Below are 16113 nucleotides of genomic sequence, written 5' to 3'. Positions count from 1 at the left end.
CCGGCCTGGGACCTCCACACCACGCTACCATGCCCAAGGGGTCAGTTAATACTTACCTCTCAGGCACCCAGGACAACCTTGAAACACAAAGGAGGAAGAAACCAGCGGCTCCTGCAGAGCTCCCCGCTGCCGCAGCGCGACTGAGGTGCGGGATCCCCGGCAGCGCCTGCAGACGGGAGAGATGCAACGGCCTCCAGGTTGGCCTCGTCGTCCCCCACCGTCCCGCGTCACCCCGAGGCTGCCTACGGACAACCGCAGCCCGGCCTTTTGGGAGCCGCTGTGAAACGCGTCCCTGAAAGATCTTTGGGCTTTTCTTGTACCCACAGTCCCCGTGTAAACTAAACAAAGGTAGGCTCTGTATCTTTCAACATACCCAGCGTCGGCGTACAATGTGTTCTTGACCATGAACCGAAGCACAGAAAGAGAAGAGACTTTAACGTGGGGTTACCTGGGGGACAGAAAACGCAGAACTGAAAAGGAAAACAGTAAGACCGGATTTATTTGAAATGCCTCGATGAGATTTATTCAAAAATATCCCTTGGCAGTTGACAATCACCACGATCTACAATAGAAACCCGGCTGGATAACACCGGAACGGTTCTCCCCTACAACAGAAGGTGAACAGCCAGGAACACTCGAGCATGGCTTACACACACCTATTGGCATTAACAACCTGGGTTGGCATCGGGGAACGTGGTGCAACCGCTGGCTGCAGAGCCAATCGCACCGCGCGTGCATTACACTGCTCGGATACTTACCTTGAATTTGGAAAAAAAAAACCCCAAACTATTTAAAATACGGGAGAAAACAATAAATCAGCACCCTTGGAGACACCGGACTCCACCTCTCCGCGATTCCAGGAGGACAAAGCTCTTGGTGTGCCGCAGCCGGCAGGGACGGCAGGGAGGGCAGGGGAAAGGGAAGCTCGGACAGCCGGCTGGACCCGTACAAAGGCTTACGGCCGCACGGCCCCGTCGCCAGCGCGGGCGAAGAGGAGAAGGGTTTGGTGCCGCGGGACGCGATGGCTGCGGGCTTCTGGTCATCAGCGGGCAGAAGGAGCGGAGCGCCTGGGCACGGATCCAGAGGAAACCTTCAACCCTCCCAGGTCAAACCCTTACTTTGCAGGGGCTCAGGTTCCCCCCCCCCCCCCCCGAGAAACCCAACGAACAATCCGTGGGGTGCTCAGAGGAGCCCCCGAGGGGGGGTGTCTGCGTGTGTGTGTGTGTGAGCGCGCGCCAGAGCCCTGGGCTTTGCTGCTGAGCCGCCTGCAGCAGTCCAACACCTTCAGCTCTGTCGGCAGGACAGGCTCAGGTTTTGAAAGCATGAAGGCTCCTCTTCTCAGCCAGCTGCTCCTGGTCAGCCATTTCCTTTTCTGGGGACTCTTACTCCAGAATAACAATGCCTCACTCCACTTTCCAAGCGGATTGAGAGAATCGGAGTAAGGCACTGGTATTCCAGAATAAACCATCCACGCTCTCTGCTAAAGAAAAAAAATAACTATTTAAAATTCACCCGCAATTTTGGCCAAGGCAAGCTCCCCGCGTGGAAAAGCTGTCTGCCGAGACCTCCCGCCACAGCCAGCAGCGACAGTACGACGGCTGCAGAGGTGCTGCTGGCTGGGCGGCTGCACAGCCCCTTCCCAACACTTTGGAGCAGTATTAACGTGAGGAAAAATTAGGAAGGAGTCATCTTCTCAACCGGCATTGGGAACACGAAGGTCATTTACCGCCAACCAACACATCAAAGTGCAGCAGGTCTATGTGACAAATTCCTTTTGCATTTAAAATGCCTTCTAAATACGCGCCTAATCAAAAATTAACTCGGCGGTTTCATAATTTATCAAAGAAACATTGTAAGAAGCCAGATCCAAAACAAAGGGCTGAAAAAACTTCGGTTCCAAACTATTATTCTTCGAAACAATGTGCAAATGGCACGGGACTGCGTCTGAAGTCGTGCTGGAGCAAAAATAAAAAAGCAAACCAATTTTAAGTTGACATAGTGTATTGTGAATTACTTTCTCAGCTTTTCTACATCTAAGATAGCGTGAAATGATCTGCCATACAGTAAAACAGTTTAATATACAATTGATTACAGAGCCGTAGTAACGAGTCAGAGATAATACGTGTTTTATCTATATACATATATAGCTTAATATTTCACAGATACAACTTTTTTTCCATTTCAGTTTTCTCAACGAAGCACAGGCAGAATATTTACAGTGAAGCCGCTGCGAGGAAGCCCCGTCCCCCAGCAAAGCCCCCGGCAGAAGCTGCCAGCTTCCCCCAGCGGTGTGTGTAAACAGACCGGTTCTCTCTCTTTTTGCAAGAAGGGAGGGGAGAAGGTAGCGGGAACACGGGCTTCGCCGGGGTGGGAAGAGAAAGAAAACAGAGACGTCATGAGGAAACAATTTCCAGCTAACCTGGAGACTTTAAAATGTTTTAATTTGCCTGCTTTTTTTTTTTTTTTCTTCTCCTCCCTCTTTTTAACTGGAAACTGTTCTCAATTAATGTTTCAATTCGTAATTCAATAACGTTTCGACAACGTTCTCAATTAACGCTTTCTGTACAATCTCGGCGCGTGCTTACGCACGGCCAGGCGGTGCTGGAGGCTCGGCTAATACTGCGGAGGCAGCTTTTAAAGAAAGCAGGGGATGGTCAGAGTCCGCACCGGCCCCGCACCCCTGCCCAGCTGACAGCTACTCGGTAAACCAAAGCCAACCCTGAATTTGAGCTTCTCACTTTGAAAATAATCTCTCACAGGCTGTTTGTGATCGGGTACCGCAGCTCTTCACGCGCAGCGATTGCTTATATAGGGTCACGTGTAGGTGCAATACTGTATAAACTGAGGTCAGACAGACCCAAACCCAACCCCGAACCCTCCGTGCAGCCCGGCCGTGGTCAGACAGCAGCGCCTCCATTTCTAGTGCACGCTTTTAATAACCAGCTGAAATCTGCTCACGTGAAAACGTGAGCCGAAGCCAACAGGCCGGGAGGGAAGATGTATTGACAAAGGCACCCGACAGCCGTCGGGCTGACCGTGGACCGGCTCAACCGAGCAGGGCAGCGGGACGCTGCCCCCAGAGCAAACCTGCGCCAACCTCCGCCGCCTCGCCAGCTGAGGGGGGCCGACTCGCCAGCCCGCGGCTGCCCAAGCCCGCCGCTGCCCGGGCACTGCTGCGGGACTGACACGGCGGCTCCTCAGCTCCGGCCCTCTGCCGGGTCCGGCTCCAGGGGCACGTCCAGCTCCTGCCCGACTCACCCGGCTTTCCCATCATCTACATCTCTGCCTTCTCCCATCTCAATGCCGCGGGACCGCAAGAGCCTGGGGGGGTGGGAAAGGAGGAATCCAGCCCCCGCCACCAGCGAAGACAGCTTTTTATGCAAAGTTAAAAAATACTGTTTCACGGAAAGAAGGAGCTTTTCCGAGCAATGCAATATATAAAGCCATCACGCCAGCCCTGGGGAGCGAGGCGACTTTCCTGAGAGCACAAGGGGAGAGCCCGTCTGCCTCTTCCTGGGTAATTCGGTGAGGGTGGCCAAGGTCCTTATCATCTTTGGATACTGCCGCTGCCTCCTCGCAAATAGGAGACACCCGCCATCGAGCAGAAAAATTCCCAAATATTCAGCGCAAACTTGAAACGGTGTTTTGTCTCTCAGCAGACGTGTGGAACTGTTAAGGCTCTTGGCTTTAAAGAGTTTATTACTTTGGAAGTTTAAAGCTGTACTCGCAGTAGGGTATAACAAGTCTCTGTCTCAGCATCTCTCTCTCTCTCCCCTCCCTGCCCCCCGCAATGGTCTCTGAAAACTAGAAGTAAGGAATTAAATCGGGGAGAAGGTTACTCTGGCAACTGTGGACTCCTACTATGCATGAAGAGAAACGTCTGACGGTGCCGGTGGGACCGTGCCGGTACCTGCACGGTGGCCAAATCCTGGTTCAGGCAGCGATGTAGAGCAGACCACTGCAATACTGCAAAGCCCCTCCTTCGGACAATTTCTAGGGGCAACAGCAAGACGGAGTTATACAGCTAATATTAGAAAGAAATCACAAATGAAGCTCTGGTCTCACTCGAATAAAGGCAAAGTTTCAAAGACAAAGAAAGAGGCATTTTCCCTCTGGGCGTACCCGCAGATGTACCACACGCTGCATTTTCCCTGCCCCGAGCTTAAATCTTTCAACAACGAATCAATACAAACCGTCTGTCAACCGCAAACTAATATTTAGCCAATACATTAAGTTAGAAACAAGTGAAGACGTGAGTGGCTAAGGGAGAAAAGAAGGAAAAACTCAAGAAAGTCGCTTTGTTTTGACTCATCCAAAGGACGACTCGAGAATCGACGCTCAAATCGGGGACGTGTGAGCGGCGGGGCTGGCAGCGGTCACCCGCTGGGACGCTCGGCTCTGACTTTCACTGCGCATCGCCGCTCATCGCCGGATGAGAAATTGGTTAGAGCGGCACCGGTTAGAGCTGAAACTTAAAATTTTAGTAGCTGTTCCCAGCCTTCCCAGACCTTCTCTGCAGTTCTTCAGATTCAGTGAACGCTCTCTCTTCTGGAGATTAAAATACGTGTTGCTGCAGTGAGCCAGAAAACAGGGAGAAAGCGGAACAAACCACGTAAAGGCTAAGACGCGAGAAGCCGACACGGCAGCCTCGGGGCCTTTCCAGAAGTGTGAAAACACGAACGACTACTTCCTCGACACCAATTCCCGACTCGGAGACGCGCGTGTGGAACAGCTGCTAAAAGCGATGTTAAACGTATTGCATCTGGAGCGGCGCGGGTGGAAACGCCGGGCGCCTGCCTCCTGCTCCTCGCCAGCCTCGGGCTGGGCGGCTCCGTTAGGCGGGGGAACGTTCAGCAGCCACAATAAAGCACAAGGGAAGAAAAGCTTTAAATATCTTCTACCGATCTATTTTTTCCAAAATAAACCTCCTTCTCAAAAGCTAACGTTGTCTCTCGAAGGTGAGTAGCAAACGCTTCTATAGGCGTCGTACAGCACTGCTCTGGGCTGAAGACAGAAGCTTAGCTCGCCTGATAAAGACTTGAAAAAGGTTTTATGCAGAAAACTTGCATTATTTTTTTTTCTACCAGAGCTTTACCCAGTGTCTATAAAGCACCTCAGAACTCTTCCTCATGGCACCACTCGAACTAAGCCGCCGTGAAGACACAATATATTTCACCCCTATTTGGTTTTCTACTTGAACCTCTTCAGAGCCGGACGTTTGATTTTAAATGAACTCCAGTCAGACAACGACAAGAAGCTCCTGGTGTCCGATTTTCACTGACAAAGCTCCTTCTCATCACTCTGGACAGAGTTCAGAGGGTGGCGTTAAAGTAGATTTAAAAAACCCCACAGGCCCATTTTAAGGCTCCCTGATCCCACCACAGGGAACGTGCTCTGCTCGGCCTGCTGGGAAGCCAGGGCTCTGCCCCACGCCCGAGAAACCCCCCCCTACAGCAGCCAGCAAAGCCATCGCACCCGGAAACTAAAGATCAGCCTTAAGAGCGACCCAACGCCGCGTTTCACTTTCACCTTCTCCTTTTCTCACCTATTTCAGCCCTGGAAGCGCATGTTACCGTACAGAGCATCGCCCACGCCACGTACGTTTGCACAGCGAGCCAAAAACCCCATCGTTGCGCCGTACCCTACACGGCTCACGCTGCATTTCTGCAGACCACGGTCTTCCACCTCTCCAGTCTCCTTTCCATTTTTGGTATATTTTAGCAGAAAATGGTTCACCGTTTCACAGCTCTTGACTGGAAAATCTTCAGACCGTTGTACCACTCAAACTAAACACTGGACAACTACAGCGCCCGCAGGAATTAGTCCGTAACGGTCACAATTTCCAACTTTTTTACGGGACTTTGCAGAATCCTACCGCCACTGCCTGCGGACGATAACCCCAGCAACAGCGAACGGTAATGCCGGTTTTTCCCCTTAAATGTTGCTCCCCTAGAAATCAAAACAAGGACTGCTACAGCCTGTATAGAGAACTTGAAAGGACAAAAACGCTGGAATGACTGACTTTCCTGCCCAAACTGACGTTCCACATACAGCTAGCCAAGTCTCAGGATTACTCCGAGACCCCAGCTGGGTTTTCGCGGCTCCTGGGCATCGAGATGGAAGCACCACGGCACTGGGGGATCCCTGCACCTTTACCTCGACCGTTTCTCTTTCCATGTGAAAATCATTCTGTATTTACAGTCAAACCACCCCTGCGACATCTTCAGCAATTGGGAAAGTCACATCAAATAAACAATTACTGCATTTTTAGCAGTTTTGTAATATTTAACTAAAACAGGACTTGAAAGAACGCTGCTTCAGCGAATCCCAACACTGACAGCAAACACTGGGATTCTATTTCTTACCCTCTTCTGCTTTTGCACGCTTGCTAAAACTCAAGAGTAATAAAACTTTTTTCCCACTTTTGGTGTGATGAAAAATGTATTTTTTCACAGAGCTCTTAAATTTAACTACTGGTATGTGCCTGCTGCTCTTCTGTATCTTCTGTCAAGCAGCTTAAGAACAAGACAAGGAGAAAGCTGCAGCTGTGACCGCACAAATGGACCAAGATATCAAATCAAACGTACTCTTCCCCTTTATATGAGGAAATAGAGAGGCAAACAGCAGTGAGAGCAGCATCTGAAGCCACGGCCTGGCAGCAGCGGAGTTCAAACGCTGCTGTGCATTGCGGAAGACACAGTTTAGCAAAGGTGAGGAGCAGGGAGGCAAGAACCACTTGCGCATCCCGTCCAGACCGAGCAAACAAGACCACAGCAGGGAAGAAGGGAGAAAACAGACAGAGTCTTTAAATTTGGCAAAAAACCCCACCCCAAGCTGCACAGTTAAATAGCTGATCGCATTATAACCAACCTCAGGCGCCCTCAGCCTCTTGCGATGTTGCAAAATAAAAGGCATGAAGTTAGTAACTGCTCCCTTGCAACATTTTTTTTGTCGTATTCAGAATTAAAGTTTTAGAAACAGGTTAGAGTTAGCAATTTTAAAATGGTAGATACCCTAAAAGCTTGGCTCTTTAATCAAGAATAAGCTGCTCTTTACCTAAAAGCTGGTATGGGTACAGTGTTTGGTTTATAGCTCCTTTCATTTTTGCTCCGGGCGCCTCCTTTCTGTGTTTTAGCCCTGAAGTAAGAGTATCCAAATACTTATTTTTTTTGTAAAGCCCTTGGGGAATCCATCCTCTCCCCTCCTCATTTTGTCACGTCAAAATCCTCCTGCGCTTCGTATTAGGACACAACAGGAGCTGCAGTCAGGCAGCGGCACCGTCCCGCCCTGCGCGCAGCGCTCGCGTTACCTCCAGCGAAGGGGAACGGCCCCAAATCTGGGGAAATAACAGGCAAATCTGTTCTTCTCAAAATCATAAACGCCAGAAGTAAATCAATGGGAATGCCATTTACTTGTTTTTGAATGAGAAATCTGTCTCTCAGAAGTAGCTGGGAGAAAAATAAGCATTTTTGGGTGTTACCAGCAGATTAAGACGACACTGCAGAATATGTTCAGCATATTCCTTATTACTCTACGCTCTAGAGCGGCTCCCACAAGTGACCTGTGGCAGAAGGCAACGCGGGGCTAGCAAATATTCAACAATCTTCCCCCTCCTCCCCCCCCGCCGGATAATTTTTAAATTATCACCATTAAAACACCCTAAAAATAGGAAGCGCAGCTTCTACCTGGCCAACTCCTCAACTTTTACGCCGTGTTCGAATTGTGCTGGCACTAACAGAACAAGCACAAAAGGTATTTTGATGCAGTGAACTTTGATCAAGGCCTCCTGCAAGCACACACGTGTCACGGCTGCAGAGAGGAACGCAGAACCCCACAATGCCATTAAAAACGCCTCCAGAGTAATTTTTGCGAGTATTGGGACATCTTTTCAAAGGTGTAAAGGGAAGGTGTAAAGGTTCAGCTCCCACTGTTTTACAACAGAAAACAGGTATCTCCTTGCTGCTTGTGCCTGGGAAAAACCTCACTATCCAAACCGTACGTTGAGAGCTCAGCTTCTTGATTTCATTACTGCCCTGCATTAAAGAGAAGACTTAAAACCTCCGAAAGAAGGCCTGCAGTCTCAGCTGTTGAATGCTTGCTGCTGTCCTGGTGGCAATAAGCAAACAGGGGTGCCACTAGTTACTCAACTTTTCACGACTGTTTTCCCAGCTTCAGAGTTAAGGCAGAGTAACGTCGCCGGCAGTTCCCAGGGCAGACAACAGCCCTTGATTTCAGAGTCCACTAATACTTCTGTCCTCAGTCATTTTATTTGCTTAGTGCCAACAAAAAAGAGGCCCTGGTTGTTTTTTTTTTTTGTATTCTAATGTTACCAGAAAACCAACAATACTCCCGCAGCACCATACCGTGACAGCATGGGAGCGTTATTTACTTTATAGGCTGGAGGATGAGGCTTTTGTATTCTGCAGTGCATTGCTTGAACAACGAGAAGGAAGGCGCTGTGGGTCCGGGGCCCTACTCCAGCACCTTCTCCTTTCAGGTTTAATCACAGGGTGCAAACCTCTCACTGGATGCAGGGCTGTTGCTGGTGGAGGTTTAGTTATTGTGCAGTGTCTCACGCGAGAGAGAAGCCGGCGCGTCTCGACTGAACTCTGCCATTGCAAGCAGCTGATCAATGAGAGAGAAATGCTGGGTTGAGTCGTCTATAAAATTGGGAGAAAGAAGTGAAAGGGAGAAAGGTTTGAACGACTTTGAGACACTAATATAACACTAGAAGGCATGTAAACAATTCTGGACACGTTAACTCCTCTACTGTAAGAAAAGAAATACTGACACACGCTTAACTGAAATGAGAACCCTAAAAATGGTTTCAAGAATACATTCTTCGGATACAAGAGGTATTTGCAGAGTTATACTACCTGAAAGTTGGAAGTGCAACCCACTACGGGGAGGGGGGCAGAAGGGGACGAGTTTTCATCTACGGAGAAGGAAGGCTGCTGTAAAACTGTGCACTAATAAAAACTTTATATCGTTGCTCGTCAGGAATAGCCCCCAAACAGGCTACAGCATCTGTGGCGAAAGGGCATGGGGATGAGTATCCCCTATTTATTTTGTGTGCTGGCAGATTGAGCAAGTAAGATTAATTTTAAATAGCTTTCCTATCAAACGCAATTTAGACGCGCATAAACAGCAGCTTTTGTGAGAACAGTGTGCAGAGTCTCGTTTAACTAACCGAGATCCAGAAATCTCACAGATTTGCATTTGACAAAGGCTTCAAGGGCTCCGTGCTGACCGTGGAGTGTAGATGGATCTCAAATAGCTGAATAGGAACTTCACAACGTACACATTTATTACTCAAACTCCAAAAATCACATAGGGAATAAAAAGAAGTTACCAACATATTCTCACTTTAGTTGAGATGGAAAGAAAGAATGAAACCCCACACCAATATGCAGACAGCACAGCATCGCACTTCACCAGCTCTTCCCTGGCTAACAAACTTGTTTCGGGCATAAAAATCCTTTCATTTTATTCGGTGTCGCAAGGAGTTAGCTGAACTGGAACAGCTGAATAATTAGTATTATCCAAAGCGGGGCATCAAATGTAAGTGAAGGCGGTGATGGAAGCATGCAGAGGGCAAACTGGAATAGTCTAAGGCCCCCATCCTGCGGTTCCCTCTGCGCAAGCAGGTTCCTGTGCTCCCGCAGGTCCCCAGCCCCAGGGACCCGCACAGAGTCATCTGCAGGACTGGGAAAGTATTGTGCTTCTCAGCTCACTAGAAAGGACATTTTTCCCTATTCCTGCTTTCAGTGGCATGCAGGGAGCACGCTCTTCTATTCCCTGCTGCAAAAGCACAGTGTGTGTGTGGGGGAAATCCTGAAAAATATTGTGCAGCACCATTGAATTCAGTACAGAGGGAAGCTGGGATACTCAATTGCATTTGGTGGCTTCGGAAGTTTCACCAGCTTTGAAACAAATATTGCCTAGGTAACATCCTCACAGTGGTTGGTAGTTCAAAGAGGCTGAAACACCATCTTATTACTCTTATTAAACCAATTAACAATTCGTCTCTCCCGATCCCTTCCGCACACGCACACAAAAACCCCCAAACATAAGAAAAACAGGAATAAAATAAATAAATAAATAAAGGCATTCCCAAAACATTTATTTCGCTTTTCTCTCTCTCTCAAGTCAGACCAGCTTAGAGATACCAACTTCACCTACCTTCACAAATTCAGCTAGGGTACGGAGCAACACGAAACTGCTTTAGACTCGCAAGACCTGAATTGTAACACTCTCGTGGTCACTCGTCTGCTTCTGGAAACCTGTCCTGAGAGCTGGTGAAGTCCGAACCCTTATTCCATTCCCACATATCAGTAACTCATTGGCTATATGGAAAAGAAGTGTATCCAAAGCACACAATGGCACATTAAGGTTGAAGAAAGCATTGGTAAAGGAGAATAAAACTACAGCAGTTGTTCAGCCTACTCTAACGAAATGTTGAGCCACTGCAGAACTCCTCCTCCAGCCCAACACAAAGTCAAATTGTGTCACCCCCTTGCCAAGACATTCTTTTGTGGTACGTTACTGGCACTTTATGTCAGTCTCATATGGTAGATACATGCACATTTGTCTGTGTGTTTACATACAAAAGGTCTGATAACAGTAAAACATTGTTCAGAGAGATATAAAAAACCCAAGGAGTTGCATTAGCCAAAAAAAGTGTTTTGTGAGAAACAACAATAAAAATGATATAACCACAGCTTTTCTTTTCTTTAAAATTAGATAAATACCCAAAGCTATGATTTCACTTGGGGCCTCTGTACCTTGACAGGGAGTCCAATGGAGTATATCTGAAGGCACTTAATATCCTCTACTCAGCTGTAAGATGGTTGCACAGGGAGCTGGGGAGCTTGGGATGTGATTTGGGGCATGGAGGAGAGAGATGGATGAAAACAAGCCCTGAAGAGCTGTGATCCACACAGCACCAGGGGCTGAAATGAAAACAAACGTACAACCCAGGTGTTGAGAAGGTCTCTCTTGAAAAAGAAAACTGCCAATTGCAAATGTCTTTGTGTTTCTATTGACAGAGCACTTCATGCAACTCTGACAGTGCATCATACACTCTTAGAGATATTTAGCTTTGTCAGTTCATTGACCTCCTCAGTTCCCGCTTCCTCACAGTCAGTCTTCTCCGCGGCTTTGCCAAACGTGCACCTCTCCTCTGCTCTCACCGCGTCTTTCTGGAGCTTCTTGGTGGAAGGAAGGATGTCCTTGGCTTCTGAGTTATCTGTGCCATGGGCTATCTTATCAGAATTCTGTACAGAAGGCACCAGGTTGGCAATCTCATCCGTCGGAGATCGCCCAATGCTGCCATCCACTTGAACCCGAATGTCTGGAGATATAGACAACTGGTGATGTGGCACAATCCCATTGTCCATGCATTTTGGGTAAAGGTAGGTCTTCATCTGACCTTTCCCCTTCACATTGACTGTCCCCCTATAGTCAAAGTCATACCCCATCTTGTTTAGGATGCGGTAGCTCTCCTCACTCACCTGTATACGACACTCGACGCCAGTGGTGTCCATTCTGCTAGCAATGTTCACAGTGTCACCCCAAATGTCATACAACAACTTGGTGGTGCCAATGACCCCAGCAGTGAGGGGGCCGTGGTTAAAGCCAATCCTAAGTTTAAAATTAAACCACAGCATGTTGTTGTTGAAGTCATCCACCACTCGCATCATTTCTTTGGCAAATTCAAAAAGGGTCTGCAAATGTCCGTGGGGATGGTTGTTGTCCTGACACTGCGAGGTGTTCAGTCCTGAAGCGGCCATGTAGGTTGCCCCAATTGTTTTGATTTTCTCAATGCTGCTGTAATGCGGTTTGCTCAGCAGCTCATCAAAATCCCCAATCAACTCATTCAGGACTCTGTAGCACTCTTTGCCTCCTTCGTAGTTCTCTTCATAGAACTCGCTGAAGTTCACAATACTTGCAAAGATTACTCCACCGCTGTCGTGGTTTTTGGAATAGCTCTGGGAAACCTTCAGCTGCTCAGCCACGTGGTACGGAATAATATTCCTCAGCAACCAGTCAGCTTGATCCCTCATGCTCTGAATTTTGGTGCGATGAAGATCAGCCTCCACATCTCCATGGTAGTGGAGGCGGTAACTGACCTCAAACTCTCGATTCAGAAACCAGACCAGGAGGAGCAGAAGGAAGGAAACCAAAATCACTTCCTGACCGATCAGGTCTGCTGGCCTCTTCGTGTCATTTGGCACCGAACTGTTGCATGGACTTTTTCTGGAGCTGGAAGCAGAAGAAAGGGAAGAACACAAAAGGCGCATTTAAAACCAGAGTTAGGGCTCTGCCATTTCTGCTCCGTAGTTAGAAATCCTTTTCTAGAAAAAAGCGTAGGAAGTATACGTTACATACTAAATTATAAAATAGGCTTCGATAACTTTATCTGCTGTTAAGCATGCTAAAGAATTAATTTCATTCTTAAACTCACGGAGTACTTCCTTAAAGGGACATCATCAGGTTCAGCAACAGAAATTGCCCAGCCTTTACGGTAGTCCTATTTTAAGGACTTCACCAAGGAAACAGTTATCGCTACATCTAAATATATCACTAAAAGCACTACATGTAAATATGTAGATAAATATGCTTAATAATGCCCGTGTGTGTTTAGATGTATGCGTGCACACGTATAACTGTATAGGCGGGGGGCGTGTGTAAGTTTTGTGGAATTTGTCTTTTTTGTATTACCTCCCATATTCAGAAACATCTGCTTTATATGCTCCTAGCGCTTTTCCCTTGTCTCCTCGTCAAAGACCAGTAACTTTTGCAGTGTGCCTTTAATGTTAACACATGAAGGTTTTGGAAGAAGATAGCCCTGTACAAGGCACTGCATGGAGAACTGCATGTCTCCCGCATGAAAGCGGAGAATATGGAGCTCTGGGTTGACATCTTTTATGCATTATAACCACTGACGCTTTTTCTGGTGGAGACAGAAAGTTTCTCAAAGTGCATTTAAAAAAGCGCTTTTCCCTTGTCTCCTCGTCAAAGACCAGTAACTTTTGCAGTGTGCCTTTAATGTTAACACATGAAGGTTTTGGAAGAAGATAGCCCTGTACAAGGCACTGCATGGAGAACTGCATGTCTCCCGCATGAAAGCGGAGAATATGGAGCTCTGGGTTGACATCTTTTATGCATTATAACCACTGACGCTTTTTCTGGTGGAGACAGAAAGTTTCTCAAAGTGCCAAGATTTAAAAAAAAAAAAAAAAAAAAAAAAAAAAAGTCATGTCTCGCATAGACTGAGAGTAATATTTCAAATCCTTTTGACAATTTGTCGACTGCCTGTGCAGATTATGAAGCACTGATGGAAGATGCTTCCAGTGCCAAACCGCCCTTAACAAGGAGACATCTGCAGCCTACAACCTCAACTTTCTGGAGAGATGCAATGACACCGATTCAGCCTGAGAAGACACCACCTATGCAATCCCAGAGACTAAGCCTAAACCCAGACAGATTGGCATGCAGTGATTTCTGGAGCCATTTCACTGCAATTTTTTCTATAAAATTATGCCAAAGCTTAAGATTTGATATGAGCAGACACATGCTGAAGTTTTTCAAGTTAAGAGATGGTTTGATAAGGGAAAGCATCACATCAACCTTTCTCCTTGAAAAACAGAAAGGCAATCCGCATCTCGGTGTCTGTCTGTATTTCTCTTATGAAGGTATGTTAGCAAAAGAGATTAAAACTCAAAGCACAACTGCAGCAACAGCTCAAGAAGAGAAGACTAAATTTGTTTCTGTATTTCCAAGTTCAGTTTGTTTCTTGTATGTCCATGGGGGACATGCTCCCACTTCTGAAATCGAAGCAGACATTTTAACAATTGAGCTATGTTACGGACCCAGTTTCTTTTTCTGAATGTTCATTCTCAAATATTTGATTGACAGAAAAGCGTGATGAAGCAAAAACATAGCACAGTTGTGAAACAGATGAACGTGCACAATCTCCGAAAACATTTGTACGTGCTATGGTCTTTGTTCGTATCTGTTAGCTCCTATCTCCTATAGGAGAAAAAGTTTCCCCTAAGTAAAATATTTACAATAGAGAGCTTACAGGTTGAATTTCAGATTAAAGCTAAGACTGCATATTATGTTGGAAATCCCTCCTTTTGTTTTCAACCATAAATATACTTCTCCCAGAAGAAGTGAAGGTATATTCATTTTATTGGTTTGATATTAAAAAAAACCACGAGGGAAGAATGAAAAGAGGAGATTACTCCCAACCCACAGAATAGGCCCCTACAATCAGGTTCCCGTAATTGCTGGCGCGCTGCTGTACTGACTCCTTCCTTTCCCCCTTACAACTACTTTTCTCAACAGAACCTCTGGTTAAGAACTTACTCATTTTCTCCCTAGAAAGGTAAGTCAGAGACTAAGACAAATGCTAAGTTATTAATGACTAGAATGGCAACAATTCCTGAAATACAATCCTTGCTGCCTGTTTTGCAGGTGGCAGACTATCCTCCCAGTTTGATGGGCTTATGAAACAAAATAAGGGGAGGATAAGTAAGAGAAAAGATCTTAGAGAATAAATGAGGCTGGAGAAGGTGAGGAACGAATCTCGGTTAAGGAGCACGATTCAGGATCTTTTCAGAACAGTTCATTATTTTCCGTTATCCTGTGGGAAGAGATCTGCTAGAGGATCTGAGCAATGACATGTTACTCCTTTGAGAGGACGAGTTTGATCCAGATAATCTGCTCTAACATCAAACATCCCTGCCACAGGGATTTAAGTCATTAAAGGCTTTTTATTGACAGTTTATTGTACAAAATACTCCTCAAAGTACTTTAATTCCTCTTAAATGAATTAGGCAAGCACCACAAATTTTACGTTACAAAAAGTGGCTCGTGTTGAACGCAAGATCTGCCTTTTAAGAAAAACCTGCTGCCTCCCATTCACCACTCCTGAAGTACTGGCATCTGCGAGCTCTCAATCATCTCCTCAAGCGCTGGCCTGACCTTGTTTCCCACGTGGGCGTACAACCTTAGAGATCTGCATGCGAAATGAGTGACTCACTCGCAAGCTGACCTGATTTCATTAATAAGGTAATGGGTTAGTATCTCAAAAAAGAAGGTGCGGTATCTTTTCCACAGCAGGCATTTTTGATCACGATGCGACTGCTGCAAGCATCAGTACAAAAAGCCACCCTCCCTGAAGGAGGGAGCAATTACATCTTATTCATTTGGAAATCAAATTTCTGGCGTTGCAGCGATGAGGTTACAGGACCTACAGGACCATAAATCATCTTACACAGTCAGTTAGCAAAGAGGACCTGAAGCTACCCTTTAGAACAAAAAGAAAAAAGACCCCACGCACCTAAAACAGAAAGGATCGCACACCCCCAAATCGTTTTGAGCTCTACTTTTTATGAGGTGCTGCAGCAGAAAACTAATTTTAAAAATCATTCAAATTGAAATCTTAAGCCGACAATGTTCCTTTAACTCAAACTGGTGAAGTGCTTCCTGGCACAGACGCCTAACTATTAACTTGGCATCTTCATCCAGGCTGTGTGTTGAATATGGAACAAGTGAGAGCTCCGGAGATAGAATCTCCTTTGGCTTGATCACAAATCATAAAGATAATGGCTTTCCACTTATAAAGATTTTTTGGAAAGCCATTTTGCTTCTGAGCCAGTAACCTATGTTTGGATTTGGATATCTTGCACTATTTACAGAGGATGCATGCCTGCTAAATCTCAAAAAAAGAATGCAATGGCGGAACAGTGCGGAAAGGGGAAATCAAACAGCTGCTTTCGATGAAGAACATATAGTGGATGCATCTAAAAAACCCTCCTACCATCAAGCGATTTTAGGCTTCTACCTCAAGTGGCCTATCGCTGTTCCTGCTCGAGCAGTCACAAACTGGAAAGTGATACACCCTACCTGCTCTGAGATAAGAAATGAATGAAAACGAGAAATATTCCCCGCTTAAAAGACAAAGTTGATGGTCGTACCTCTTTTGGGCTGAAGAACTGGTCTGTCTGGAAAACAAGGCAAACTCTATATTTTGATTTATTGAGCACAGCGTGGACAACCCAGAGATGAACTTTGTGCTAAGACTTCATTACCGTTACTCGTATG

General features: G+C 46.5%; 1 protein-coding gene across 3 annotated transcripts in view; it reads right to left on the bottom strand.

Moving 5' to 3' along the window:
• Nucleotides 1-2056: 2056 nt before the first annotated feature.
• ADCY9 (adenylate cyclase 9) overlaps nt 2057-16113 on the bottom strand; it is a 97050-nt gene continuing 82993 nt past the window's right edge. For all 3 annotated transcript variants that reach the window (XM_009277476.2, XM_009277484.2, XM_009277493.2), the window contains one exon: nt 2057-12264. In XM_009277476.2, coding sequence (XP_009275751.1) covers nt 11076-12264 — 1189 coding nt within the window. In that variant the 3' untranslated portion in view covers nt 2057-11075. The remainder of the gene's footprint in view (nt 12265-16113) is intronic.

This window comes from Aptenodytes forsteri, unplaced genomic scaffold, assembly GCF_000699145.1.
Source record: "Aptenodytes forsteri isolate BGI_AS27 unplaced genomic scaffold, ASM69914v1 Scaffold26, whole genome shotgun sequence".
Taxonomy (NCBI): domain Eukaryota; kingdom Metazoa; phylum Chordata; class Aves; order Sphenisciformes; family Spheniscidae; genus Aptenodytes; species Aptenodytes forsteri.
This window is presented reverse-complemented; position numbering and strand designations above follow the sequence as displayed.